Source organism: Lathamus discolor, chromosome 2, assembly GCF_037157495.1.
Source record: "Lathamus discolor isolate bLatDis1 chromosome 2, bLatDis1.hap1, whole genome shotgun sequence".
NCBI lineage: Eukaryota > Metazoa > Chordata > Aves > Psittaciformes > Psittacidae > Lathamus > Lathamus discolor.
This window is the reverse complement of record NC_088885.1, coordinates 15966422-15993745: the sequence shown is the minus strand read 5'-3', so window position 1 is coordinate 15993745 and position 27324 is coordinate 15966422. Positions and strand designations below refer to the sequence as shown.

General features: G+C 41.0%; 2 protein-coding genes across 20 annotated transcripts; one reads left to right on the top strand and one right to left on the bottom strand.

Moving 5' to 3' along the window:
* Window positions 1-676: 676 nt before the first annotated feature.
* On the bottom strand, window positions 677-13899 carry CBX3 (chromobox 3). Of its 13 annotated transcripts, none has more exons than XM_065665907.1 (7): window positions 12725-12874; window positions 9911-9961; window positions 9326-9394; window positions 5896-6038; window positions 4312-4477; window positions 2836-2930; window positions 677-1321 (listed from the first exon to the last, which is right to left on the bottom strand). In XM_065665907.1, exons 2-7 carry the CDS (start codon window positions 9932-9934, stop codon window positions 1195-1197), a joined length of 624 nt encoding a protein of 207 aa, XP_065521979.1. In that variant the 5' UTR covers window positions 9935-9961; window positions 12725-12874; the 3' UTR covers window positions 677-1194. The 13 variants fall into 13 exon arrangements, with proteins under 13 accessions (XP_065521979.1, XP_065521978.1, XP_065521977.1 ...); XM_065665906.1 differs by lacking the exon at window positions 12725-12874 and adding an exon at window positions 12540-12713; XM_065665905.1 differs by lacking the exon at window positions 12725-12874 and adding an exon at window positions 11629-11716.
* Window positions 10995-26114, top strand: HNRNPA2B1 (heterogeneous nuclear ribonucleoprotein A2/B1). Of its 7 annotated transcripts, none has more exons than XM_065665900.1 (13): window positions 10995-11651; window positions 17416-17526; window positions 18464-18610; window positions 20038-20248; window positions 20556-20657; window positions 20746-20826; window positions 21348-21410; window positions 21881-22000; window positions 22267-22389; window positions 23396-23478; window positions 23635-24559; window positions 24800-24930; window positions 25768-26114. In XM_065665900.1, exons 1-10 carry the CDS (start codon window positions 11559-11561, stop codon window positions 23455-23457), a joined length of 1113 nt encoding a protein of 370 aa, XP_065521972.1. In that variant the 5' UTR covers window positions 10995-11558; the 3' UTR covers window positions 23458-23478; window positions 23635-24559; window positions 24800-24930; window positions 25768-26114. The 7 variants fall into 7 exon arrangements, with proteins under 7 accessions (XP_065521972.1, XP_065521969.1, XP_065521970.1 ...); XM_065665897.1 differs by having other exon boundaries at window positions 20746-20835; XM_065665902.1 differs by lacking the exon at window positions 10995-11651 and adding an exon at window positions 11850-12039.
* The last annotated feature ends 1210 nt before the right edge of the window (window positions 26115-27324 follow it).

Below are 27324 nucleotides of genomic sequence, written 5' to 3'. Positions count from 1 at the left end.
TGGAGAAAGAATGGAAAAGGACAACTTTCTTCCCTCCTGAGTTCCCCACACTTGATTTCTGCCTTCCTGAAGGCATTCTCCAAGCAGCTGATTATAAAACTAATTTTAAAATTCAATCTGAAATAGAAACAGCCTTTTGTTTAAAGTATATGACTTAAGTAACTTCATTAAAATATTCCCTCTTAAAGACAGAGCTATGTAAGTATTCTTCAGGCGATAGCCTGAAGAATAATTCCATCAAAACCACTGCTAGTTACACTATAGCCTGGAATTAACACTGAAATGAAAGCAAAGCTTATGCTGTTAACATATTAAAGATTTCCCAGTATACCTGCACAGGCCACTCAGGCTTATAGACCAACAGCCATAACTAAGCAGTATGTTTGCTATCTGTGACTTAAACACATACCCAAAGCACATTCACTTCACAAGCCCTTCCTGACTGAGAAAAAAAACCCCTATGCCTCAGGCATTATTCACTGAAAAAATACAAAGAACCAAAGCCTGGTATTTGCCTGACATTGTGACTACAGAATAGCAACAGGGCAATATTCATGAATTGATCTACCCCCCAAAAAAAACCAATTTACAGTTAAATATATTACAAATTGAGAGCTTAACATATCAAAAGTTCAGAAATATCATACTGCTTCAAAAGAGTCACAGCCTATCAGTATAAAGGAAGAATATAAAACTATTTTATTGACCACTGTTCACCAGTATTTACAATAAAGTAAACAATATACAGTCTGATAACATTCAAATTACTACAAAGTTAGTTTTCACCTGGTCTTCTTCAGACCAGGTGATCCCAAATACTAAAAAGAATGATTCTACAATTTTAAAGGGCTAGGTTTGGGTAAAGGAGATACATGCACATCAATAGTATAGAAGACTACAAAAACATCTGTGAGTTTGTTTAAACATTCATTATGATTCTTTAATAACTATGGAAGTTTATGAATGTTTTATAAAAGCTTTTACCTAATATGGAGGAAGTAGTAGTATCAAATGCTCTCTTGTGATAAATGAAACAAGTCGCAGAAAGCTTTTATTTACTTGCTGTTGATGCAAAACATACTACTTCAAAAAAATATCAAATTTGATTCTTGTTAGAATGTATGTTTCTCACATTGCTAATAAATCAAATTTCCGGGTTTAATATTCATATATATAAAAAAGCAATGCAACTAATTATTGTGCTTCATCTTCTGGGCATGAATGCCAAGTTAGTCGCTCTTCATAAAAAGCGATTACGATCTGAGGACACTTCACGTTAGCTTCTTTGGCCAGCACCAGATCTGCCTCATCAGAGTCTTTCCTGATGTAGAAGAGTGGGATTTAAGAAAATGCATAATTGTAAGTCAGTAAATATAGCAGCTTTTGATAGGTCATAGGTTCTGAAAAGAATGTCAGTTTTCAGTATACCTTCAGTATACCAAGAATTTTCCATGCTAATGGTAAGGTTTCATAGTTGCATCTTCCTTCCCTTCCCATATTTTTTTCTGCTTTAAAGGAAAACGCTATTCAAAGTGAACCATTTATACAGTTACCTATTGCAGTATATAATGAAACAACAACTTTGATGATTTTTTCTTTTAAAGTATAATCACAACTTCATAGTAAGACTTTTAAAAATCACTAGCATCAGTCCTAAGATGGGGCACTTGCACTCAAATTCTATTTACTCTACATGCAAGTCACTTCCTGTACTTCACACTGCTTTTCTTGATGCTGTCTTGGGATAATACATTTTCCAGTCTGACATGCTTCAGAGTCCATTTTGAAGTGTATGTTGCCTTCACAAGTCAGTTTTGTGGAAACATATTTATATCTACGTTTGTTGCCTACTATCAATTATGAAAAACTAATAAACTGCAACTGAACTAAATCCTTCTGTTTCATTTTTATCCGAACTGTCATAATCCGTATTTTGCATCGCTTCTGAGTTTCACATATAATTTAGGGAGAATGTAAAAAGACAGAAGGGAGACAGAATCTTCCACAGCACTAATCTTCAGCAGTCCGGGCACATCACACGGCAAATAATTTCTCTGGAGACCACTCAGTTTGACTCCATTCAGAAAATTCTGCCCTTCTCAAAGGCTGTGGAAAGCTATCGTTCTCATCCCACCACCATATGACATCTAACCCCCAGTAAATGTCAATTCCATCTCTTGTATTCTCAACACTGGAAAAACAGTGCTGATTTTCTTCTACTGCTTGTTTTACAAGGCAGGAAGTCTTTCTGTCAACACTGTAGCTAGTGAAGGTGGTCTTGACCTATCCTCCCAACAACTCAAACTCCCCCCATCACTTTCCCCCATTTCTAGCCCATAACAATAAACCTCTCCTCCATACTGTTTATTCTTCATCTCATCCTCAGCTTCCTCCACTAGTTGCTTCCAATTCCACTTAGTTGCATGCAGAACAGCTAGCACTACAGCCAGTTAAATGGTTGGCTATGCAGCAGCTGCCTCCTGCTTACTGAAATGTGTAAAGCTGGATTCCTCCCTGCCATTCACTCAGCAAAACCATTACCAAGATCCAGCTTCTCCATACAAATGCTATTTTTTTCCATATTTTATCAGGATTCACCTTTTAAATTTCTACTTCCATAAAACCGAACCAACAAAAACTAAAGTTATTTTGGATTTTGAAGGAAGAGTGATTAAGTACTAACTGATTATAGGAAGCCTTGTTTTTCTAAGAATACAAGGACAGTAAGCAGACCACCAGTTCCTCTGTCTTACTCCTGAGATGAAGTTGCCTGATTAGCCCAAGTGCAACTGCCTGCCCTCTCTTGATACGGAGAACTGTGGATCTAAGACTTACCATTTCATGAGGAACATAAGCTCTCCACTGCTATCTGTAGCCCCAATTATCCGCTCAGGATCAAGACCCCTTGCAAATCCTCTTGGTTTATCAACCTATTGAGTAAGTTAGAACATCAGTATCTTGTTTAAGATGAAATTCTACTTGGGCATTAGCGCTAAATACACTCATTCTTTCACATACACGTATGTGTGTGTATCAGAACAAAAAAAAAATAGCCTTGCATAATTATAAAAGCTGTAATTACATATTATTGTCTGAAGATTACATCTATTTTATTTTTTCATGACTGATCTTCAGGCCAAGTCATCTGGATACAGAGGAGTAATGAAGGACTTTACAGAAATGTATCTAGCATTTATTTCTGAAAACTCAACAGATGAAACAATTGGTCTAAAACCATTATAGTGCATAAAAAAAAAACAAGCATGGCCCATAAAAGCAACAAAAGGGGCAAAGAAGAAATGCACTCCTGGAAGAGGGAAAAACACATCATTTTCAGCAAAACAACAGGCTTGTGATGGCTTAAGCCAACTGTGAAACTGCACCCTTGGGGAATATCTCAATTGTTCTTGGCTGACTGAGATCACATCAGTGGCAAGAAATATCATGACTATTTCCTGTATTAGTTCCTCTAGGTTCACAATATCCTTTTTGAGACAGTGACCACTGCTTTACCAGATAAAGCCACGCAACTGACTTTATACAGAAACTAAAATACTCTTTGTACTATTAAACTATTTCCTTCTGACGCCTTCAAACCTTTTTTGATAGCAATCACACATCTAACAGCTGTCTTCAGTAAACTACTGACACTGCCAACCAGTTTTGTTTCAAATTGCTAGTTTACAGAGAAAAACATGAACTATTGAACACGTTACTGTATTTGCATTCTTTTGTACTTGTCAGCACTAAATTTGTCATGTTGCTTGTTCATTTAAAGTGTAGGAGAAACCAAGACCTTTAAGAAAAGGTAGGCTTTCTTCACTTACCCTTTGTACTTCCTCTTATCATGTCTGGTCCTAATCTAAGTAACTGCCTGATCTTCACATTTTGCCAGCTTGCCACTCCCCTATTCAAAATCATATGCTAAATATGAAAGCAAAACCAGAACTTAATCTTTGTACCATTTATGAACCTTTTGCTCTAATACAAATGACCACTTAGTATCATTCATTAGTAACTTTTTAACCAGTCTTACTTTCAATTATTCAGGAAGCATCATGGGACAACACAAGAACTTTTAGCGATCATGTCAATCAATCATCTTTTACTCGTCTTTTGGACACTCTCATTAACCACCAAGAATGATTACTCTTTTCAAACCACAGTTCCAGACGTGAGATTTTTTACAGTTTTAAACCCATGTTTGGTCTCATTCTCAAAATGATAATAGGATTTTTTGGGCAGTGGTGACGGAGGAGTACTGAAGCGACACAGGAAAAAAAAAAGCTTAGCACATGAACATATACTTACAGCATCACGCTTTTTCTTTGATTTACTATCATCAGACTCGCTATCTGACAAGGATTTTCTTTTGGCACCATCTGTTTTTTCTTTACCAGCTTTCTGAGAGTTCAGAAAAGCCTCGATTAGCTCTGGACAATCTAAGTTTTCTTCAGGCTCCCATGTGTTGTCAGCACTGAAACATACATACACAGTTATGTAAAACTATGGAAAGAAATAAAACCAGCCAAATGGCTCTTCTTAAGCCAGTTAATTCATTTTCTCTTTATGTAAGGAAAGTTTTTTAAACCTAAGGAAGCTTATCTTGCCATCTTTTGTAACCTCATGTACTAAATTTGATAAAAGAAATTAGTATTCTCTGCTACTGTTGACAAACTATGTTCTTAAACTGGAGATACAGAACAAGCAGGTCTCTTAGCTCCTATAATCCAGTGGGATCATATGAGTTAAAAAAAGCAATACCCACCCTACCAAAACTTACCTGTCCATTTACACTGACTCCTTTCCCTGGTTCCTCTAAAAGACTGTCCATGCAAACAAGCTATATGATAAGAGCACTAAGACTTACAGAGAACAGAATGTACACAACACTCACCAGAAACAGTGTACGTATGTCTAAGCTTCTATACATGAAGAATACGCTAAAAGGCTCTCTCTCTGAGCACTGAGCTCAGCTGTACCTAGAACTATCTTCCTCCTTCAGTCAACTACAGGAGTGAACAAAGGTTCCATGGCCAGAGCTGGGCAGTGCAAATATTTCAGTGAGCGCGCATTTTGTTAACTAAAATTTTAAGAAGTGCATGAATGTACCCTACAACAATTAAGCACCTCTTCAGAAGTCCTCATGCACAAATACTGCCATGGCACTACCGCACAGGCAGGATGCCTACAAATTATTTTCGGTTACTAAACTGTGTTTTTAAAGTAAGATCCTCAAATATTAAACACATTGTGTTTTGTATTTCTGCGCTTACCACTACACAAACTTCAGGTGCTAGAAAGCAGGATATTGCAATGTGATCACTCTGGGACGTATACAACAATAATACCATTGCACATAACTACTTGTGTTCAAATGACAGGTGCATCACCTTTTTTTCAGATACTAAAGCAGCCTGACAGAAAGTGTCATGGGAGGGATGGAGGAGGCACAGCTATGTGCCTTCTTTAACAATCAATTTTTAAGTTCACTTAAAAAGGCTTTCCTCTGCTTCCGTAAGTCCTGTGAAAGCAACTCAAAAGATTCCTTTTGGGCATGCTTAATGAACGCAACTATGCCACAGGATTCCTTATGGAAATTCATCTAATTTGAGAGTAGTTCAGAAAAATGAATAATAAACTGTCTGCTTCAAATTCATCATTTCAGAACTGACTAGTCTAAATCCCTGCAAAGTTTCCTACTTGGAAGTAACATTCATTCTACTACATACATAACAACCGTCAGCTGCCCCACTTGAACACGCATTTACGGACATCCTTCGTCTGTTCTTTGAAATGTATCGCCATCATCCAATACCCTCTTCGTACAGTTATTTCAAATAAATGGTTAGTATTTAGCATTCTAACAGAGAAAAGTAACAGGTAATGCCTTACTCTGTAAATCCTTTCCACTTCAAGTAGTATTCCACCTTTCCATTTACGACACGTCTGTCCAGGACTTTTTCCACAACAAATTCCTCAGGCTCTGCCTCTTCAACTTTTTTACCTTTGCCATTCTGTTTCTTTCCCATTTTGTGCTACAAAAAAAATTCAGAATGACATTACTCTTTCTTTTGCTTTACACAGTTACTTCACTGGCCAAATCCAACTTTGCTCACTAAACAGCAAAGAATCATGTACTTATTCACACTAAAGCCAGAAGCTCAGACTCCTTTTACGTTAGTGCATGTGGTCAGGTAACCTGAGCAAGACATGTTAATGTTTTGGGTTTTTTTCAGTTGCTTAATGAGATACCCAACACCAGTTTTATAAAGGTGAAATATTTTTGTTCATACACAGTGCCTCTACTCCCCTTATAAATTTCAGTACAAAAAATTCTCAGTGCTACATGCTCAAAAATTTATAAAGCTTCTAAGAGTTAACTCTATGCCTGTGAAAAGGCAGAGAGCAAGAAACAGCGTAAGACAGAAGTAAAGTAGTAAGGGAACTGTGGAAATGCATAAAACAGGAAAAAAAAAAAAGGAAAAGCTGATGGGAGCAAAGTTTATGACGTATAACTACAATAAGCAAAATACTCAACAATAACCCATCACTGTTGAAGAGGATGCATGCTAGGAGCATTCCATTACTGCAGTCCCTTATCATTCTCAGCCACGCACCAATGCAACTTACATACAAACAGATGTCACAAAGGTGCAAAAATTTAAGACACCTACACTTAAGTACAGCACTAAACATGTAAATGAAATTTTGCTAACTTAAACGACTTTGTAAGTGTTTTAAGTTTACATTTGATACTTCAAATAATATTCTTAAATTTCTTAAAATAAATATTACATCCACATCATCCTCAAGGCATTCCCAGTTTAATAAGGCACAAATTAAATAGTAATAGAAGGACACATTTAAGAATTTCCTTTTTTGCAATCTTAAAAAGTTTGGATCAAACCTATCATGTTCTTGTATCACATTTCTGGAGCACTAGCAGACCAAAAGCAATTTGCTTGCCATTTTGGACTGCACCTTACTTATAAGGAAATTGTTAAAGTGGCAGCCATAAACTAACAGGAGCAAGCTCCTAAAACGTATACTCGTGCAGCACCCTAAATCAAAGTGGACAGAACTAATTCCTCACTAATGCACTTCCTATAGAACAGAAAACAGAGAAGCAAAAAATAAATCACAGAGCACGTCTATTTGCGTGATGGCCTTTCTCTAATTCTCTCTAGAGTGAAAGCAGGTTGGTTTGAGAATACTGCAAACAATTTTGAAACTCAGGTTTTTACACTTTGTAGGAATTTGTCTTTGATATGGTGAAAGGTAAAAAAAAAAAAAAAAACAGAACATTAGACAAAAACCTGTTCTTTTTATAAACTGAAGATTTAAGGCCAATTCCTTCTTTCCAAAGCCATATCTTTGTGCCCTTATTTTTCATAACTGATTTCCGCCCCACTCCCCAAAACAGCTTTACTCTGGTTAGCAGAAATTGAAGGTGTAAACAACAAAGAGGAGGAAAAGTTTCAACTTTCTCTTTCAAACAGCAAGTTGCTGTACATGGTTATATCTCATGCAACATTTGTTTTGATCTGAAGCATAGAAGAGAGATTATCTAAAACAGAGCATGTATTTCAAATTAAGATTTTAACTGCCTGCATATCCCAGGTGTATTTTGACCACAGCATTCATGTCTGAAAAGTGTCAACTTAAGCACACTGGCTTTTTTTGCCTCCACAGGAAAAAGAATGTAAGACTGATATTGAAAGAAAATTAAAACACGGAGATGTCCAACGCTTCTATGAAGGCAGCTTCTTTCCAGAAACAGAAGTGTAAAAAAGAGAAACAGGCAGAAATGAGGAAAACGCATGAACAACAAAAAAACAAAAAAAACAAAAAAAAAAAAAAAACAAAAAAAAAGAAGAAAAAAAAAAAGAAGAAATAAGCAGAGAGAAAAATAAAGAAAAACCAAACAAGACAGACTCACTATACCATAGTAATAACATTATAATTACTGGTGATGAGGCAAGCAGGCTACAAGTGGGGAATATCTCCATCTGTGTTCTCCGTTGCACTAAAATTCTTTGATTCAATGGAAGATTGTTTTCTGGTACGCTTTTCGGCTTCACTAATTCTTGTCACTTAAAGATAAATGTTTTGGATTTCTGTATCAAAGCAACATTATATTTTTTTTTTTTTTACTTTCTATGACTTAAGTATCTAGAGAGTCTTTCACAGAAGAAAATGCATGTCATGGGGATCTGTATTTTTTTCTTGAAGTGCAGTAAGAAATAACAAAACTGAGAGCATGTTGCTTTTTGTTTTAAATATTTAAGAGATTCAATTAGCTCTTGTGTACATCAGCACTGCTTTCCGAACTCTTGAGCCTTTCCAACCTATTAAAGTAATACTTGATTGCAGAGCCTGCAGAAATACTGAACATTTGTTAAAACCTGTACATTCTGAGATCATACAAGCCAATGTCAATGTCGCTGATAATGACTGAAGTGGCCACTAGACCCCTGAAACTTCCTTCTCTAGGGTCACATGTAAGCTGTAACTTGAGCATTTGACCACTGAATGGATCCTCTATGGCCCATTTCCCTTCCTGCATTCCAAAGTCACATATGAGGGTTGCAGGTGTGTGGCTGATCACCTTCTTTAAGGGGCATGATTAAAACATTGATGTGACACTGTGGTGAAGGGTTTTAACACACAGAAGGTTACAAAATAGGAATTACAGCTCCAGAGCTATGCTATCCCTTAATACATTTAGGTTTTGCATGCAAATACATAATGAAGCAGAATTAGTTACAGTTCCCATGGGAACCGTAACTGCCTTTCCTGACCTGTGCAGCAAAATTCTTCTGTAAACATTAAAAGATTAAAAATACTGCATTCACAGATTCTTTCCTTTCCCTGAGGCACCCCCTCCCCAGGCGGGCTAACTACTTCTCTTCCCTGTATTAGGGAAAACTGGGCAATTACTAACAGGAAGTTCAGACACTGACCTTGGTGAAATCTTTTAAAATAGTTTCTTACTGTGCAGTATAAAGGAAGCACTCCATTGCACTTTTAAGCCAGGAGTTAATACAAGTTTTCAATATATCTCTACTTGGGTCAACCAGTAATCATTTCAGTAAATTTAAGCATAGGGCTTTTGAGATCACTACGAATCAGTTGTTCTGCTATCCAAATTTTGAACTGTACATGTGTATTTCAGCTTACTTCCCCACCTCAACCTCAGATGCATCTCACACTATACTTTTTCAGTTCTGTCTCTCATAAACCAATATAATTATTAGTTGAATGGCAACCAGCAACCAACTGCCCTTAGAAGTCCGTATTTTAATGTCAAGCAAAGCTTTACAGGACTTGAGATCCATGAATGCATCATTAAAACGGTCCAGGAGGGGTTGACATCTGATAATCTCTGCTCCTATGAAATTCAAAGAAACTGTTATTTGTTAAAAATCATTTCAAAAGGCATCTTAACTACGCCACATCATTTCCCAATAATGTTATTTTTCATCTGTAGAGACTGCCTGATTCAGGCAATTAAATTTCCCCAAATACACTGGGAGAAATTAAATGAATACATGATTTGGATATTATTTTTTACATATATGATGAATTACATGGTGTGCTGAAAGGAATCTAAAAAAAAAAAAAAAAAAATAAAATAAATCCTTAGTGTTCTCTATTGTAGAACAGATGAAACAGTGCAGTGCTTTAAGATTTTTTCCCAACAAGTCTCTTTAGAAATGGGAGATTTATTAAAGCCAAAGACAATGTCCTTTCTAGTAGCCTTACTTTCTGGATCTGAAATTTTGGTCAGAACAATGCTGGGGAGGGGAGATGTGGATGTATCTTTTAAATGGAGATGCCAAGTTATAAGTCTGAAGAAAAATATGTTGATTAAATCCTTACATACTTTAGGTGTGCATGAACTTACCAATGTAGTTTTATTGGAGGCCATTTTTATTGCAGACTTGCAGAGCTTTTACTAGAAAAATGCATGACAATTAAAAGGAAGTTTACATTACTCAAAGAAAGGCATCCCAATACAAGCATGGTCCTTGTTCCAACCCCCATGTAATCACTGCATACAACGTTTCTAATAAAGATTGAATCCAGAACAAAAAGTAGGTTACCACTTCATCTGGCATAACCCAGTAATGCACCATTACGCTAGCCAGGATAAATGATACGACAAAGTGGTATATACGGTTGAAAAAAGGGTTTTTTCCCCCAAGGCCTTCTAAGGCACAGTTATGTTTCAAGGGAAAAGGGGGAGGACCATCAGGGATGCTTATTTCCTTAAACCCAATGGAATAGGAGTTCAGATTCTAGCAGTTAACTGAGATATACCTAGGCATATACTAGGTATATTTCTGGTGGGGAGCAGCTATGTATCTGTGGTGTTAATAATGAGTCACCCATTACTCTTACGTAGTAGTAAATTCTTACAAACAGCAAATATTTATCTTAATGCAACTATAACGTTGCCTTCTGATTCTCAAGCTTGCAAGAATTAACGTCCTAGAGCAATGTTAACTCAGCTAAGCCGTACATACTACATATTTAACCTACAGAAACGATGTTGAACAGAATTCATCCCCTTTCCCATGTCATTTCTCATACTGGCCACCTCCTCAGGCATGTACTGTCCCCGCCCCACTGCAAACTATAGAACTGTTATAATTCCCCATATGCCTGGGGGCAAGGCAGAGGAGAGTCCTGCAAGGCCAGGAAACCTCCCGGATTCAGCAATCCTCCCCCAGTTCTCCCCTGACACGGGAGGTGGATTTTGGCAGCCCCATAGGCGGTGGGGAACGTGAGGGGAGTGAAGGGCAGAGGCCAGCGCCCCAGCGCAGAGGAGCTTTGCCTCGTCCCCGTTCGAAAGCAGGAAAAAGGGGAAAAGAAACAATAGTAACACCACCACCACCTCCCCCCCACCCCTCCCCGGTGCCACCCCCCTTAGAACACAGGCAGCCCTGCGGAGCAGGCCTGCCGGGAGAGGCCGCGCCTCGGGCGTGTGGCGGGCGCACGTGAGGCGCGCTGAAAGGGCTGCCCCTGGCGGCGCGGGGCCGCTCCGCCGCCACACGGCGAAGGCCGGCGGCACGGTCCCGCCGCTCTCGGCCCGGGCAGCCGCGCCCCCGCCGCCGGGGCTGCTTTCTACACCGCCTTCCCCCACCCCGCCACGTTTCCCCCGGGCCCGGCGCACGCCGCCACCCCCCGGAGCGGGGCCGCCCGACCGCGGGGGCCGTCCCTCGACGGTGGCGGGCTGGCTTTGTCTCCCGAGCGTGTGTCCGCCGCCGCCGCGCGGGTGCCGCTGCCCCCGCCCCCCGGCGCAACCCTCCTTCCCCGCGGTAAAACCCGCTAGCCCCGGGGCCCTCCCTCCCTCCCTTCTCTCCGGTGCGGGCCGGCAACCGCCGGGGCCGCGGCCCTCCCGGCGGCACTGCTCCGCCCGTTACCCCCCGCCGCCAAGGAAGCGGCAGTGTACTAACGGGGTGTGGAAGGAGGCGGGAGGGCTGCGCCCGCATCGATCCGCGGCGGCCCACAGGCGAGGCCTTGGGGCGCAGAAGGAAGGGGAGCCGGGGATGGGGAGAGAAGAGGGGGATAGGAGGCGGCTGCAGCGAGAGAAAGAGGGAGAGAGAGAAGGATACAGACTTCAATGGTGCCCAGCCGTTCAGGTCTGGCGTCTCCTCTTCGCTCTCGCCCTGCGCGCACTGAGCAGCGGCGGCAACAGCGACATCTGAGGGGGGTTGAGGCGGGGGGTGGGGGAGGGAGGGAGGAAGGGAGGGAAGGAGTGCGGGAGGGGGTGGGGAGCGGCGGCGCGGCGCAGCGCGGGGCGGGCGCGGCGGGTGGCGGGGCTGGGGCTGGGCTGGCCGAGCACTGCGCGCCGGCGGCTGACGGGGCAGAGCGCACGACGCCGCCTACGCGCGAGCTGCAACCTCCTACCGTCGTCGCCGCCAGCACAGGAGGGGGGCCAAGACGTCTCTCCAACGGGGGGCTAGCGCAGGACCGCGTCAGGCGTCCAAAAGAAGGAAGATGCCTCGCGGCGACAGAGAAAGCGACTGGGTGAGGCGGATGGACGGGGGGGAACGGGCCCACGGCGACCGGTAACTGCGGCCGCCATGATGGCCGCTGCCATGAGGGCGCGTTGGGCCGAAGCGGGCGCCGCCCGCAGCGGAGCCAGGCCCTCAGTCAGGGCGGGAGGGTGGCCCCGGCGAGCTCTGCGGGCGGGGAGGGTGGGCAGGGAGCGCCCGGATGGGTTTGAAGCTCGGTGAGGCGTAGATGAGGGGGGCGTTGGGAGCTCGGCCATTGCCCGCGTTGCGGCGGGGAGGCCTAGTCGTTATCAAGGGGCAGGGAAGTGGGCTCGGAGAGCGCGGCGGGGTGGAGGAGAGCTCGGAAAGCCCTTCGTTAGTGGGGAAAGGGGCGGCTGGCGAAGCCTCGCTGCGGTTGCGGAGGATCCGTGCTGGCTTTCCCCGGGAGCTGCGGGGGGAGGGGGAGAAGAGGGGGCGGGAAGAAAGGAGTCGCTCCAGCGCCATTTCCCTGGTGCGCGGGGCGGCAGCACTCACCCTTTGTCGCGGTGCGTGCGGGGCCGCCGAAGAGAGAAGAGAGGGAGGGAGAAGGGGAGGGAGAAAGGAAGGAAGAGCGGAGTGCCGAAGCGGGCGGTGCGGCTAGAGCGGAGCAGGCTGCGGCGAAGTCTGGCTGCCGGGCCCCCGCGGTGTGGCGGTGCTGGCGCCGAAATCTGGGTAGTTACCACTTCCTCTTGCCCGGGCGGAGGGGCAAGGGGCCAGGCCGGCAGCCACCGGGGGAGATCACGGGGGTGCGCTCCGCTCTGCGCCCGCCTGATCCCTGCCACCACCACAGGTGGCTAACGGGAGGGCAGCACTCGGGGTGGGGGGGGCAATACGAGGCCGTCTTCGGCTAATTATAACTTCGAGGTTTGAGCTTTCGGGGCCGTTCGGCAATTTCCGGAGGAAAAAAAAAAAAAAGCGACGCGGTGCCAGTCGCGATCGGCGTCGCTTCGGCTCGGATTGCGAGTCTCTTCCGCTGCCGGAGATTGCCGAGCGGGCTGGAGAGCCGAGGGCTTGCTGCGTCTGGTTCTCCGGAAATTGCCGAGCAGGCTCCGACCGCTGCTCTGTCATCTTCGGCAACTTCCGGAAATTGCCGAAGGGAGTCGAGTGAGCTTCCATTGCCGTTTCGGCTTTTTCCGGCGGCTGTCGAAACGGATAAGCTCGACGACGACGGCTCCTTCGGCTCATTTCGGAGACAGCCATTACTAGCGGAGTTGATGAGTTTTCATTACGTGATAAAAAGACGTAGGGGCGTTGCACAGAGCTGCTGCCCCTCTGGAGATATTTAAGCTCCAGATTCAAGCTTTTTAAATTTTTTTTTAAACTCAAACCTCGGACGCGAGCCCTGGTTGGAGAAGGAGGGCGCTAGCACTACGTGGAGCTGAATTTCAAATTACGTAACAGTTAGGGCAGCCATTACCGACCGGTTGTACGGTACTCTCGAGCAGGAATACCTAAACCATGAAGAATGTGGTACGTAAAAAAGGGATAAATCCAGAGTTTGCTTTTAAGAAGGGTGGCACGCTTGGTTTTGCTTTCGGAGTGATTTTTTTGTGGGCTTGGGTGTTAAGAGCGGGATAATCCTTGTCAGCGCAAAGCGGGCTGCCGGTCGGCGCGCCGCGGGTAGTGGGCTGGATGACTTTCCGCAGAGGCAGCGTAGCGTTAAGCGGGGAGGAAGGTTCTGGAAGCGGAGGCTGGGGCTAGTACGCAGCCGAGAGAGGAGGCGGTAGCCGCTGGGGGCGAGTTTTTAAACCGCTTAACGTACCCGTTAGCCGATCTGCCGTTAAGGTGCCGCTGGAGGAGGGTGCAGCTTTTTGAAGGTAAGTCAGTGCGCGAACAGGGGGTCCCCTTTGCCCTGCGAGGAGCTGGCCCGCCGGGGTGGCGCTGCTAGTAATGGCGGTGGCGAGGGGGAGGGGTAAAATGGCGGCTCCGAGGTTCTCTGGTGCGTGAGGATGGCTCCGGTGCCATCCGGGAAAGGTAGTAAGGCAGAGCGGGAGGGCCAGGCAGCTGCGGTCGTGTCGGACAGCGGGCGCGAAAAGAGCCCTTTTCCCGGTTCCGTGCGTGTTAGATGCACGCTAGAAGCGGCACGCAGCGCTTGGTTGCCGTTCAGCCCGAGGTTCCAGGTGGCCTTTTTTGTTTTCTTTGGGGTGGGTTTGTTTGTTTGTGGGCGGCTTTTTGTTTGTTTTTTATCAGTTGGGTTTGATCTTTCCAAAAGTTGTTAACTTTCCGCCGCATCGTTGTCCCTGGAGGCGGCGGCTGCTACTGGGCGCCATTTTCCCCTCCTAGCTGCGGGGCCCTGTTCTCCTGGTCTCCGCCACATGGCGGAGCCGGCACGGTCACCGCTTCACTCGTGATAACGATAGGCGGGGGAAGGGAGAGAACCCGGACGCTACATCGCAAAGCCCTGCAGAACGAATTGGGGCTGACGGAGTGCTTAGAGGGGAATCTGTTCGGAACTAGTAAACCTAGCTTCACCTTGTCGGGCCTCGCCATAGTCATTCAGACATCCCACTCTCTGGTCTTTATTAACCATTTTTGTTACTCAGTTTCTTAACTGCAGAAGTCTGTGGTCAGATTGGAGTATTTGTGCGCACATTATTGCTATATGAGACACGTTTTCTTGCTCTGATGGTGATTTTCCACTAAAGGTTGCACATTGTTCTGCCCTTTCAAGTGTTGCCTTTAAGCCTGCCAAGGAAGGCCTGAAATAAGCGCTAATGGAGACCTTACAGAGTTCATAAAGACTTCTCACATTCTGTTCTTGCCACAGAGTGTACTATGCAAATCTTGAAAGAGACTGTTTTTACAGCTTTTATGTCGTGGGCTTTGGGGGGGGGGGGGTGATGTGGACTGAAGTTACAATTTTTGTCATGCATTTTACAGCTTCAGCATAAACATCAGATGGTCAGAGGTCTCTGGACCCTGTGGGAGGTTAATGCTTAGATTAACCAGACCTTCTTAAAACTGACACATTTAAGATGCATAGTCTCTCCACATCCAGAGGTTGTGCATATATCAGTAGAACAACGTGTTTATAATATTTTCACGCACTGGTTTTAGTTGAAGAACTGGTAGTGTGAATTTGGTTATTGCTGTGTTCTGATGTGTGGTGTCTAGATGTCGTTCTGGGTAGGACGTGTACTGCGTAATACTTAATGCATGGTAGATTGCTGTTAGTAATCATTTGTATGTCTATAAAGTGTGTTATTATCCTGCTTAATGTTTATTAGTAATGTGTGGTATGTGTTTTGTCCTTTTAAAAACAAATGCAGTTGTTTCAGCCACTCTTTCCTTGAGTTTCATTTACATGTTTATGACTGTTCTCAAAGGTAAACCTGATGCTTAACTGAACAAATCCTACCTGCCTACTTACTTGCTTGATTCGCAAAATTTTTAAGGATATAAACATGCATTTAATAGACACACAACAATTATATAGGAAAAGTGTCTTTTGTAGGCTGATGTAGCAAGTAGTCCCTAATAATTTTCAAGCAGCAGATACAAAATAATTTAAAGGGAGGATTTTTTTTTGGCAGCATCGTTGCTCAAAATTATTTTTCTGCCAGCCTACTCAAATTATAAGTGGTAGTATAACCTGCAGCATGGGACTTCTTAGTCCAAGTCTGGCTTGCAGTATCCTTTACTCCTTTTAAGAGACAAGGTGAAGGAAACTTGACATAACACAGGGTTTGCTGCTTTTAAACTCTCATGTCTAATTTTGCCTGTATGTATTGGGTGGGGGATGACAGTACTAGCTTCTTCTGTGCTGCTTTACTACATCCAACAGCAGATTTCAAAAGTTTCTAAGAGACATTTAAACTGATGATTCTCAAATACACTATTCACTTCGGGTGGAAAAAGTTTTATTTTTCTAACAGTTGATTTGTGTGTCACACTGCAGCATTTCAAGCTGGTAATAGCGTGATGTGTTTGAGCAAAACCTCATTCAATGCTGGGTACAGTAATTATCTTCGTGTTACATGCATCTAGAACCAGGCCTGCCCTGCACAACTTCAGAAAACATTTTGGTCCATGCACAGATTGGCTTCATACTTTTTGAAGCATTTGTGCACTGTGGACTGTTTAGTTTATTTTCCAGATCTCATGGTTTGTCATTGGTTGTGCAGTTTCCTTTTTACCTTTATCTTAACGATCAGGTCCTGTTGTGTTTGTTAGTTACAGCTGACGATGCAGTGTATGGGTTGTTTGAAAAACAACCACCACCCTAAAGAAGACATGAAACCAAACCCAAGCAGGTTTTCTTACGTTTTAAAATTAATTAACAGTATAAAGCTGAAGTAATCATTGCATTTCCATAATCTTGTCCTTAGCAGGACAATTCTTTCAAACAACATACACAAAATCTAAGATTTCAGAAAGGGAACACTTTCTAGTGCACCTTTTTTTTTTTAATTACTGCTATTTGACATGTGAAATAGAAAAATGTATGTTGTGTGTAGAGAACTACAGTTACGATGCCTCCTTAGTACAAAAAGTTAGTGTTAATAGTATTTTGAATTGGTAGAGGATGGAAGGTTGTCCTTCCTGCTTTGATATAACACTACATACAGAGTAGTAAATGCAATACCTTATTATTTGTCTTGGGTTTTTTAATGACATACTTGTCATCACAGCCAAAGTTTCTGCTGAACAAATGCAGGGATAATAATGCTGAAAGGTGATAGAACAGAGTCTTACTAAAGGCATCATTTATATTACTGGATGTATGTGCAGATACGTATTGCATCTCTATTTTTAAAGGGAATCCTCTTAGTTTTGATACTGATGCAGTTGAGGGTGTATAGGTTTACTGTTAATTCTAGTGGTACAAGATCCCAGGTTAATTTTACAGATGCTCCAGCTTTCAATTGTTTTAAAAATTGAGATGTTCTATTTCAGAGCACATTATTTTTAATGCCCTGGGTGAGCAGCAGGAATGGTATTCATGTACAACAACTTGGGCCAGAATGTTAGAGGTTTTTATAGATACCATCTGGAATAGAATTGTACAGTATGAATGAATTCATGTTACCTATAATGAGAACTTCTGGTTTTGTTTTTCTTTTCTTTAAACAGCATTTCCTAAAGATCTTTGATAGGAATACTAGGGAAGTCTTCTATTATCTCTCCTTGTTCTGATATTTCAAGGGAGAGATGGAAAGAATACATTACTAAAATCTGTGTGGTAAAAGTGGACACATATAACTGAATAATTGCCTAATTTCTTGAATAATGGTAGAACACTTACAGAGCCATGCCTGGTTTTGAAAAATGCCGTGATGACGGTTTTTGACATGACGTATCTTAGTGTCTTACTTACGCCGGTGCAGGGGGCCTATTGTTAATTACATTAATGTAATCTTCTTTTCTGTAGAGGGAAAAGGAGCAGTTCCGCAAACTGTTCATTGGCGGCTTAAGCTTTGAAACAACAGAGGAAAGCTTGAGGAGTTACTACGAGCAATGGGGAAAGCTTACAGACTGTGTGGTAAGTTTGGCATACTGATGCACAAAGCTTATACAGAATGTTTAGAAATCGTAGAAGTGGGGATTTTTTTTCCTTGGTAGCTTACTGAAAATATGGAATATGAAATTTCTTACATGTACAGTAGATTGATTTGTAAAGAATCCAGTCTGTTGAAGCTGTGCTCAGGCTTTCCTTTGTAAACGCTAGGAAGATTTCACAATCCGTTTCCTCTTAAATCTCTCAGATTATCTCTAACCACTGACTTCAGCAGTTTAACATTAACTTGGGTGCCATTGGTTGAAGTGCATTAGGAAGTGCTTAAACAGAACTATTACATCTGTATGATTGGTAACCTTTGGCATAAAGCTGATGCTGTAAACAGCCTCAGCAGAGCTGGAAAAGAATGTCTTTATGTATGATGTTTTCATAGAACCATTTAGGTTGGAAAAAAACCAAACCTTTAAGATCCTTATTCCAACTGTGAACCTAACACTGCCAAGTCCACCCTTAAAGCGTGTCCCTAAGGACCATATCTATTTGTCTTTTAAATACCTCTAGAGACTGTGACTCTTGCAGAAGTTCCCCCACTGTATTTGTTTTGGGGACAGCAAATACATCATAAAGTCTGTGGTCTTCAGAAATCTTAAAGAAACTCTGTTTGATTTTTTTTGTGAAAACAAACATAAATATAAATGAATGTGACATGACAGAGGAGCATTTTGGAGTTGCAGGTAGTAATGGAGGACAACAGTGGTTTGAATTTCAGTGATGCCAAGTAGTGCTGTTCATGTACATTCAGCATGTGCTGTTCAGCATAGCCTGCTGCTTTATTATAATCGTTTTGAAATCAAATAGAGGAACATGTGAATGAAGTTTACATGTTTTGTCCAAATGTTGTTAGTCTTTAAGCTTAACATGAGACAGGTAGAAATTGTTTAAATGTGTTGATTGGTTTTAGGTAATGAGGGATCCTGCAAGCAAAAGATCAAGGGGCTTTGGTTTTGTAACATTCTCCTCCATGGCTGAAGTTGATGCAGCCATGGCTGCAAGACCTCACACAATTGATGGAAGGGTGGTTGAGCCTAAGAGAGCTGTGGCTAGAGAGGTAAGTGTGGCTTTGAAAGCAGATAGTTTCCATGCTTTGAAAAAAGAATATCTGTATCAGTGGGACAGTTATGGTTTGTTCTTGTTTGAAATTGCCTGGGTTTCAATTCTCTTAATTAAAAGGCATAGTTGGGGCGCTAATTCCCACATTTTTGGTCTGTTAAATGATGCTATTACATAAATGTTTATTATTACAATGAATTACTAAGTTATTCTGGTTGTAGAATTGTGTATGCAAGGGACACAACTGGGGTATCAAAGTATTGTTAGTGAAAAACTGTTGAATGCCTGCAGTTATGCACATTCCAAACTAATTCTTCTCTGAAATGGTTACTATTATTAAACCTGAAATTAATAAACTTCTGTCAATCACTTCTGACTCTATTCCAGCGTTTTGGGTATTTTTAAAAGGTATGCAACCCAAAGTAGCTAAAAGTAGAGCCTGTAGTAGGGAAACTTCTTTCTTCAGTGGTGTTGTACAAAATCGCCTTAGGACTATTTTGGTTTTAGCCACAGGCAATACTGATTTTTAAAACTTCAGGGTACAAATTAGGTGTGTGCATAGGTATGCAGTGAACGTGTAAACTTTTCAGCTAGGCTACTGAGGCACAGAGGTACTTGAGCAAGTGTGGATTCTAGGTTACTTCTGCTTACCGTGTTGTGGGAGCTCTGGGAGAGTTTGCCAGTTCAGGTTTGGACCCAGGTGTTTAATACATTTAGACTCATGAACTGGAATTGAATAAGCTGTCCAAGAGGTCAAGGGAAATGGAAATAGCAACCACTGATAGCCAGTGTTTTAGCTTTACTAGTTTTCTCTAGCTTTCCTAGTTTTCTTTCTGTTCCCTGCAGAATGCAAGGTTGGTTAGCATTTGGAAGAGGGTAATTAAATACATGCATACTGTTCATACACACAAAGCTATTGCTAAGCCGTAGGAACAAGACATACTTAACTACTGTAGCAGCTTGGGTATCATGCTCAAATGGTAAAAGTAGTCTATGAGTGTGAGGAATTTCTTCATATTTTCATATACTTTCATATTTTGAATAAGGGTTAAAATGCACAGCTGTGGGTTCACTGAGATTAAGAGACCTGTGCTGTGGATACCAGTGGAATGCGGGTTTCACTGCTCACATAAGGCTTTTTATTGACTTTCATGTATTTTATAGCACTTTCAAGTGGTTTTAAGGCTTTGACATAAAGGTGTGGGAGGAATATCCTAGAAATCTCCCCATGTTACTTCCTTCTCAGGAGGCTTCCCAGGCAGGGTTGCAGGGATACACATTGTAAGGGGGCTACCTCAGTGCTGGGGGGGGGGGGGCGGGGTTGGCGGAAATCTGAGTTTATCAGTACTCCATTCCTGGAATCCTGGCAAAATAGTGATTTGTGAAATCGTTTTTCTTTGTGGTAATGTAAAACAATTCTAACAGGAATCTGGAAAACCTGGTGCTCATGTTACTGTGAAGAAACTGTTCGTTGGTGGTATTAAAGAGGACACTGAAGAGCACCACCTTCGTGACTACTTCGAGGAATATGGAAAAATTGACACTATTGAAATCATTACTGACAGACAGTCTGGTAAAAAGAGAGGGTTTGGATTTGTTACATTTGATGACCATGATCCGGTTGATAAAATTGTGTGTAAGTAAGCTTCATTTCACTCGTTCATTTGGTGGTATTAATCCTTGCAGTCATGGTAATGGTTTAAGCTAAATAAACTAAATTAGTAAGTACTGGCTTCTTTGCAGAAAAAATGGTATGGGGTTTTGTTTGCTGCTTTTTTTGTTGTTGTTTTTTTTCCTGTGTTGGTTTGGGGGGTTTTGTTTTTAATTATCTGGAATATGTATGGATTAATTTGGAAATAGCATAATATTTGGAAGCCTGATATTCTTGTTTGTTACCAGATCAGTACTTAAATGCTGATAGTATCTATTTGATGTACTTACAGTGCAGAAGTATCACACCATCAATGGCCATAATGCAGAAGTAAGGAAAGCGCTCTCTAGACAGGAAATGCAGGAAGTTCAAAATTCTAGGAGTGGGAGAGGAGGTATGTACAAGTAATGGTTAATGGTTTGCGGTTGATGTTTGTGTTCACTTTCCATGATCTCACTGTTTACAAATCTTAAAACATACAGGGAACTTCGGTTTTAGTGATGCACGTGGAGGTGGTGGCAACTTTGGTCCGGGGCCTGGCAGCAATTTCAGAGGGGGAGCCGGTAAGACAGGCATGTTTGTAGCACTTTTCTTATTTATATTGGCTTTCCAGTTCTGGGTAATTTTCTAAGCTACTGTGTTTTAGTTTAAATGTAGCTGTAGCAGTTGGAGAAGTTGAAGTTTTGAGAAAAATGACTTACAGCCCAGTTTTGGAGTATGTAGATTGATTACGTGGCTATTCAGCAATTTTTATTTTTTTTTTTTTTTTTTATTAAAAAGACAAAATTAAACCTCATAAATCAGTACGAAATTCCAAGATTTCATCTCTGCAATTCTATGCAGCTCTTGCCTGACCTTTACAGTGGAAGGGCCATGTCCAAAATGAAAACTTATATACCTTACAAATGCAAGAGAATGGAAGGTGTAAAGCAGTGATTGGGTGTGTTAATTAGCATCAGTTCTTCTAAATTCAAGTGTGTGTACGTGTGCTTGATAATCTTTGAGGTTTTGTCTTTAGAAGGTCATAGGGGTTTGAGAATTCCGTTAGTTTGCTACAGCTGGATTTATTTTTTTTTTCCAACAGATGGATATGGAAGTGGCCGTGGATTTGGTGATGGATATAATGGATATGGTGGAGGACCTGGAGGTAAGTTTATGGTGGTGGTGGTTGTTTTCCTATCAGAAATATTTTTACATTCACTTAATACTTGTATAAATTCTGTATTAATTGACAAAGCCATTTTGTTGGCTTTCAAGAAGCACATTCAGCTGTTGGCTCATGGTAAGATTTTATATGGCAAATTGTATGGTTATTTCTTAGACAGCTATACCCTTTTCTTTAGAAAAAGTGTTTCTTAAATTTCCTGGGAAAAGTCAGGCTTCTAATTAAGCCTTTTAATTGAAGCTTTTAGGCAGTCTTGGCTGGTTTCAGTTGCAATTCAGTTAAGGTAAGATTTGGTATGTGCTTTTAAAAGTAGTGTTCATAGAAATTTCTTTACAGAGTTCCTACTCTTTCTTCCCCTGTAGACATCTAAACAGAAAAATATTCTCTGATTCTGTATAATTTGGTGCCCTTCTATACTGAGAAGTTTATTTTAAAGGATGATATTGTCATAGGTGGCAACTTCGGTGGCAGTCCTGGTTATGGAGGAGGAAGAGGAGGATATGGTGGAGGAGGACCTGGATATGGCAACCAGGGTGGGGGCTATGGAGGTGGTTATGACAACTATGGAGGAGGTACTGGCTTGAAATGACCTAACATCTGGGTCGTAAATTAGTGCAATTCATTTGAGGTGGGTGGTGGGTGGGTAGGGGGTGTAAATGTTTGAGGAAACTCTTGTTTTCGGAATAGTATGAAATCGTGAAAAAGCAGTTCATTGCATATACTAGTGACATGTGTGATTTCGTAATTTAATTTAAAATGCTAATGATGAGATAACTTTGAGTGCCGCATGTGTTTTAGCTCACCTAGATTTTTCTACACTTTTGTCTTGATAACACAGGCAATTACGGAAGTGGAAACTATAATGATTTTGGAAACTACAACCAACAACCTTCAAACTATGGTCCAATGAAAAGTGGAAATTTTGGTGGAAGCAGGAACATGGGGGGACCATATGGTGGAGGTATTGTTTATGTTGTGACCTGTCTTGGAACCAGAGTTGGGTGGGCTTTTTAGTCTTTTTGGGGAGAGGTGGAAGGGAAGATTCAAGGGGTAACAGTTTTGAACTAAAAGAGGGTGGAAGGAAGAAACACTTTACAGTGAGGGTGGCAAGGCACTGGAAGAGGTTACCCAGAGAAGTGGGTGTCCCATCCGTGGAGGTGTTTAAGGGCAGGTTGACTGGGCATTGAGCAGCCTGGTGTAGTGGAAGGTGTCCCTCCCTATGGTGGGCAGGGCTTGGAACTAGATGGTCTTTAAGATACCTTCCAACCCAAACCATTCTAGGACTCTAAAATTGATATGTAGAAATACGATAACTTTTGAAAGAGATGGAGTGCAGTACTCATTGTAGCAAGTTGGCTACAATTTCTTGACACGAGACAAGCTTGTCTTGGGAAAAATTATTACTACTATATTTTTTTTAAAGGTAAATGACAAGGTACTAGCTTTTTCCAGAATTCAGTGAAATGTTTTGCAGTTTCCAGTCTGTAAAGATTTTAGCCAAGTGTTTTCGTGTTTGCTGTTCGTTCACACTGCTTGTAGGAAGCCTAGTTAATGTCTACTAAACTTCCTGGGATTTTTCCTCCCGCCACCAGCGTCACTTCTTCTGACACCTTCTACTTTTGGTGTCTACATGTAATCTAATATGGCACAAAGCTTGTGAAACAAACTGAAACGCAAAGCCTATATTTGTAAGGTGTTAGCATGTAAATAATGTCAGCCCTCACAGTCTCAAGACAGTACACTGCATCAAATTACACGTGGCACTGCTGGATCGTCCAAGAGTTTGGGATGTAGTTTTTGTGGCAGGTATTGGAGGCTATTTAGAGGAAGACAGCAAAGCTTGAAAACTGTTGCTGTATAATGCTGTCTCTGGGAAATAAAGCGATGTTAATCTTCATGCAGAACCAAAAGCTTTCCTAAATGTAAATGATGTAACTGTTCTGTTTCTTGTTTTTCTGCAATTGCAGGAAACTATGGTCCCGGGGGCAGTGGAGGAAGTGGTGGATATGGAGGGAGGAGCCGTTACTGAGTTTCTGCAAGCATGCCATGGGTAAGTATGTTTCTAAGTGTTAAAATTGCAGTGATTCTTGAGAGTAGCTACAGGAGTATTAAAAGCTTTTTAGGATCGTATTATCTTTCCTTTAAAAAATGGTTAGATGAATAATTTCATAACCTATTTTTTTACTCTTTACTTCTGTTGAAACAGGCTTCACTGTATAAATAGGAGAGGATGAGAGCCCAGAGGTAACAGAACAGCTTCAGGTTATCGAAATAACATTGTTAAGGAAACACTTATCTCAGTCATGCATAAATATGCAGTGATATGGCAGAAGACACCAGAGCAGATGCAGAGAGCCATTTTGTGAATGGATTTGGATTATTTAATAACATTACCTTACTGTGGAGGAAGGATTGTAAAAATGCCTTTGAGACAGTTTCTTAGCTTTTTAATTGTTGTTTCTTTCTAGTGGTCTTTGTAAGTGTAGAAGCATTCCTTTGATAATGTTAAATTTGTAAGTTTCAGGTGACATGTGAAACCTTTTTTAAGATTTTTCTCAAAGTTTTGAAAAGCTATTAGCCAGGATCATGGTGTAATAAGACATAACGTTTTCCTTTTAAAATTTAAGTGCGTGTGTAGAGTTAAGAAGCTGTTGTACATTTATGATTTAATAAAATAATTCTAAAGGAAATATTGTGTAATTTTAGATTTTTTTTTTAATATTGTAAAATAAGGCAAGGAGTGGGTAGTATAAGGTCCCACAAATAATATAAAGCTATTGTTGTACATGTAAAATTAAATGTTGGTCAGAAAAAAAGTATGTTGTCTGTAAATGATCAGGTTTAAAGTATCTAGATAACTTAAGGGATATCTCTGCAAGGAGAAACACCTTTTTAGATCTTTTAGATGCTGCTTCTTCAATGGCAAGGAAAGGAAATATCCCCAGCGAGGTACTCTTCCAGGGACACAGGTCTAGTACAAGAGAACTCTTGAAAACGTCACTAAGTTCAGCCAGTCTTAAAAAGCTGCGCTGTATTTCTGCAAAGTTTTAACTACAGTAGTTTATAAGGATGCCAACGAAGGCTGAGGGTGTAGAGCAAAATAGTTCTAAGCTTCAGTTAAACTTCTTTAGGTAAGATCTTATTTATTTTTCTTTTCTTAATGTTCCAAAACTGAGAAACTAATACTGTATTACAGTATATTCTTTCAGTATAGTGATTATTGTTATGTAGTTTAACATAGCAATGAATTGAGTTAACGATTACCAATTGAAAAGAAATTTGTGAATCCTGTTTTCTTATATTAAATTTTTTACGAACAAATTTTTGTTAATTTCAGCTACTTAACATATTTTTTTCCTACTGGAATCTAGCCATGATATGAACCCTGGACAAGCATAGACTGCTGCCACTGTACACTGCTACAGTTGAACAAATGAGACCTGCAAGTGTCCATTAGTAAAGCTTTGCAAGGGTTCCATCCCTGGTGTTGATAGTTAAAATGGTAGGTCACAAGTTAATTAAATCGTACAACTTTATTTTTGCATCCTGCAACGTTTTATTTTTTCTTGGGAGTCTATGCATTATGGTGCTTGCCAGGTAATGTGGTGATGGTAGTTCTGCTGTTGAAAATGACCTGTGTTGTTATGTCTCTTTGTCTACTGAAATCTATTTTGTATAACACGTTTCATCCTGAAGGTTCCCCAAGTAGCTGTAGACTGTTTACGTGTAAGGAAAAAAATTGCACCACAGAATACATCTGCCTCTGTGAAGGAATGTGTCGTCCATTCTTTTAACAACTGCATAAGCAGTTCTTTAGGAGGGGAAGTGAAAACTTCAAATGAAACTGCAGGTGGTATTTCAGAAGTGTATAATTGTGTAAATTGGGAATTGGCTAGAATGTTGAGGTTTCCACCATTTTTTATAGTTCTTGCAGCTAATAAACCTTAGTGCCAAATTAAGTCAGCCTTAATCTCACTGTATTGAGTGTCTGCACCTCAAATTAATGAAAATTCACCAATAACAAGTTAACTCGGAGTAAGGGTGGCGTACTCGACTATGTTTGGGTTTTACATAAAAATCAAAAAAACCCACCCCAAAAGGCAAACAACAAAAAGCCCTAATTTCCAAGTTCCATTGCCTTTAAAAGGCTTTCTACTGAAGAACATGGACTCAGCAAATAAAAAAAGTCCTGTTCCTTTGTGTTAGACACACCAGTGAACTGCTTATACTTAAAAAAAAAACAAACAAAAAAAAAAAAAGGCTGAAGTTTCCCTACTGGTAATTTGGTTTAGACATATGTGATAAACATCTTCAGATACACTTTTTTTTTCTTTGGCAGGAAGGTGCCATGCTGCAGGTAACTAATGAAGAAGTGGTCAACCACAGAAACGCTTCAAGAAATAAGAAATTCTGTACCATCAGAAAATAGTTGTTTTTGCTGCCTTCATTAAAAATCTAGAGGTTAAATGAGTACTGATAAAAGATCACAATTAGTACAGCTCCCTGTAATGCTGGGTTTTTTAAATTATAGTCATAATGTCTTGTAAACCTTTCAAATAAAATTCAGATTCGGTAGGAGAAACAAATCACTAATGTTAGAACAGCAAACGTTCTGTGAGTAGAAAGTTTAACTACATATTTTTATAACTTTAATAGCTTTAAAATAAAGTATTTTTTATACCAAAATAGTTCTAGTGTAATGCTTAATAATACCTAGTGTTTGTCTAACATTAAATAATGTTCATGTGCAGCTTTTAGACCCTTTGATGATTTGAAACGTTCCATTTTGAGATGGATTTAAAACAAAATCAGCTTGGCAAGTGTATTCACAGAACTTGTATCTCTGACCATAGCCATCTGTTCTCTGTTGAGAGAAACAGTGCTACAGATAAAAAACATTGATCTTTTATGCTCATGGACACAACTGCTTTAAAATAGCTTTTTGGCTGTGTTATCACTTTATAAAATTACTTTATTCTTTCCTGTAACGAAACTAATGAGACAGTTTGTCAGAATGTGATAGGACAAAAATAGCCTTATCCTTTTCACCTGTAAAGAGGTTTTAGTACCAAAAGATTGAATGCCATGTAGAGTTCCTGCTGTACAAAAACTGTATTACTGACAGCTGCATCTTGGGGGGGGGACGACAAAAAATTACTCCCCCCCTCCCCCAAAGAAAAACCACAACAGAAAAAGGCATACCCCCAAAAAACACTCGTCAAACCAAACTCCCAAGTGTGAGCTTGGGAAAGCTTCAGTTGGGAATGTATTTGAGGGAAGGTATCTTCAGTCTGTACTATTTTAACCTGTTAACATACACGGTTTATTGTAAACCTGAAATCTATGTGGTTCACTTCAGCAGAATCACAACATCTTTAACCTTATTTTATAGAATTCAAAATACTGTTTAAGGATTCACATGCAGGTTTTTTCTGTTCCTTAAATTGCACTTCAAAATATGTGTGTAGGTAACCAGTGGGCTGCAGCGGAAGCAGGAAGTGAAGATGCACAAAATCTGCTTTACTTTTCTTCTTTCCAACAGAACGAGTTGACCAGATAATAAGGAATTTGCGTTCTTTCGTGTAATTTAGATTAAGTTGATGGAAGTTTTTCTTCACAGTTGCCAAGTCCACTTTCATACAACATTGAAAAATAAAAAAACAGTGGTTCAAAGGGAAATAATACTTTTTTCTCTCTGTTTGTGATACTTAAACTCTTCCAGTAATTTTGCAGCAAGGTGTAGAATTTACATTCAAGTATGTTCTGTTTTCCATAATGTGGATGTTTTAATTGTTGTCTTACTGGTGACATGGGAAGGAAACGTATAGGGGACGGCAGTATGTGAAAACTCAATTACTGGGTATCTCAAGTTTTGAAAGCTTATACTGTTGCACTT

Excerpts from the sequence above, each read along its gene's own strand:
- CBX3 (XM_065665907.1), bottom strand. The coding sequence starts at position 9,934 with ATGGCCTCCAATAAAACTACATTG. Across the intron at positions 6,039-9,325 it reads ATTCATGGATCTCAAGTCCT|CACAAAATGGGAAAGAAACA; the intron begins GTAAAGCTTTGC and ends TTTTTTTTGTAG. Across the intron at positions 4,478-5,895 it reads AAGTGGAAAGGATTTACAGA|TGCTGACAACACATGGGAGC; the intron begins GTAAGGCATTAC and ends TGTATGTTTCAG.
- HNRNPA2B1 (XM_065665899.1), top strand. The coding sequence starts at position 11,559 with ATGGGGAGAGAAGAGGGGGATAGGAGGCGGCTGCAGCGAGAGAAAGAG. Across the intron at positions 17,527-18,463 it reads GAAAGCTTACAGACTGTGTG|GTAATGAGGGATCCTGCAAG; the intron begins GTAAGTTTGGCA and ends GATTGGTTTTAG. Across the intron at positions 22,390-23,395 it reads GGGGGGACCATATGGTGGAG|GAAACTATGGTCCCGGGGGC; the intron begins GTATTGTTTATG and ends CTGCAATTGCAG.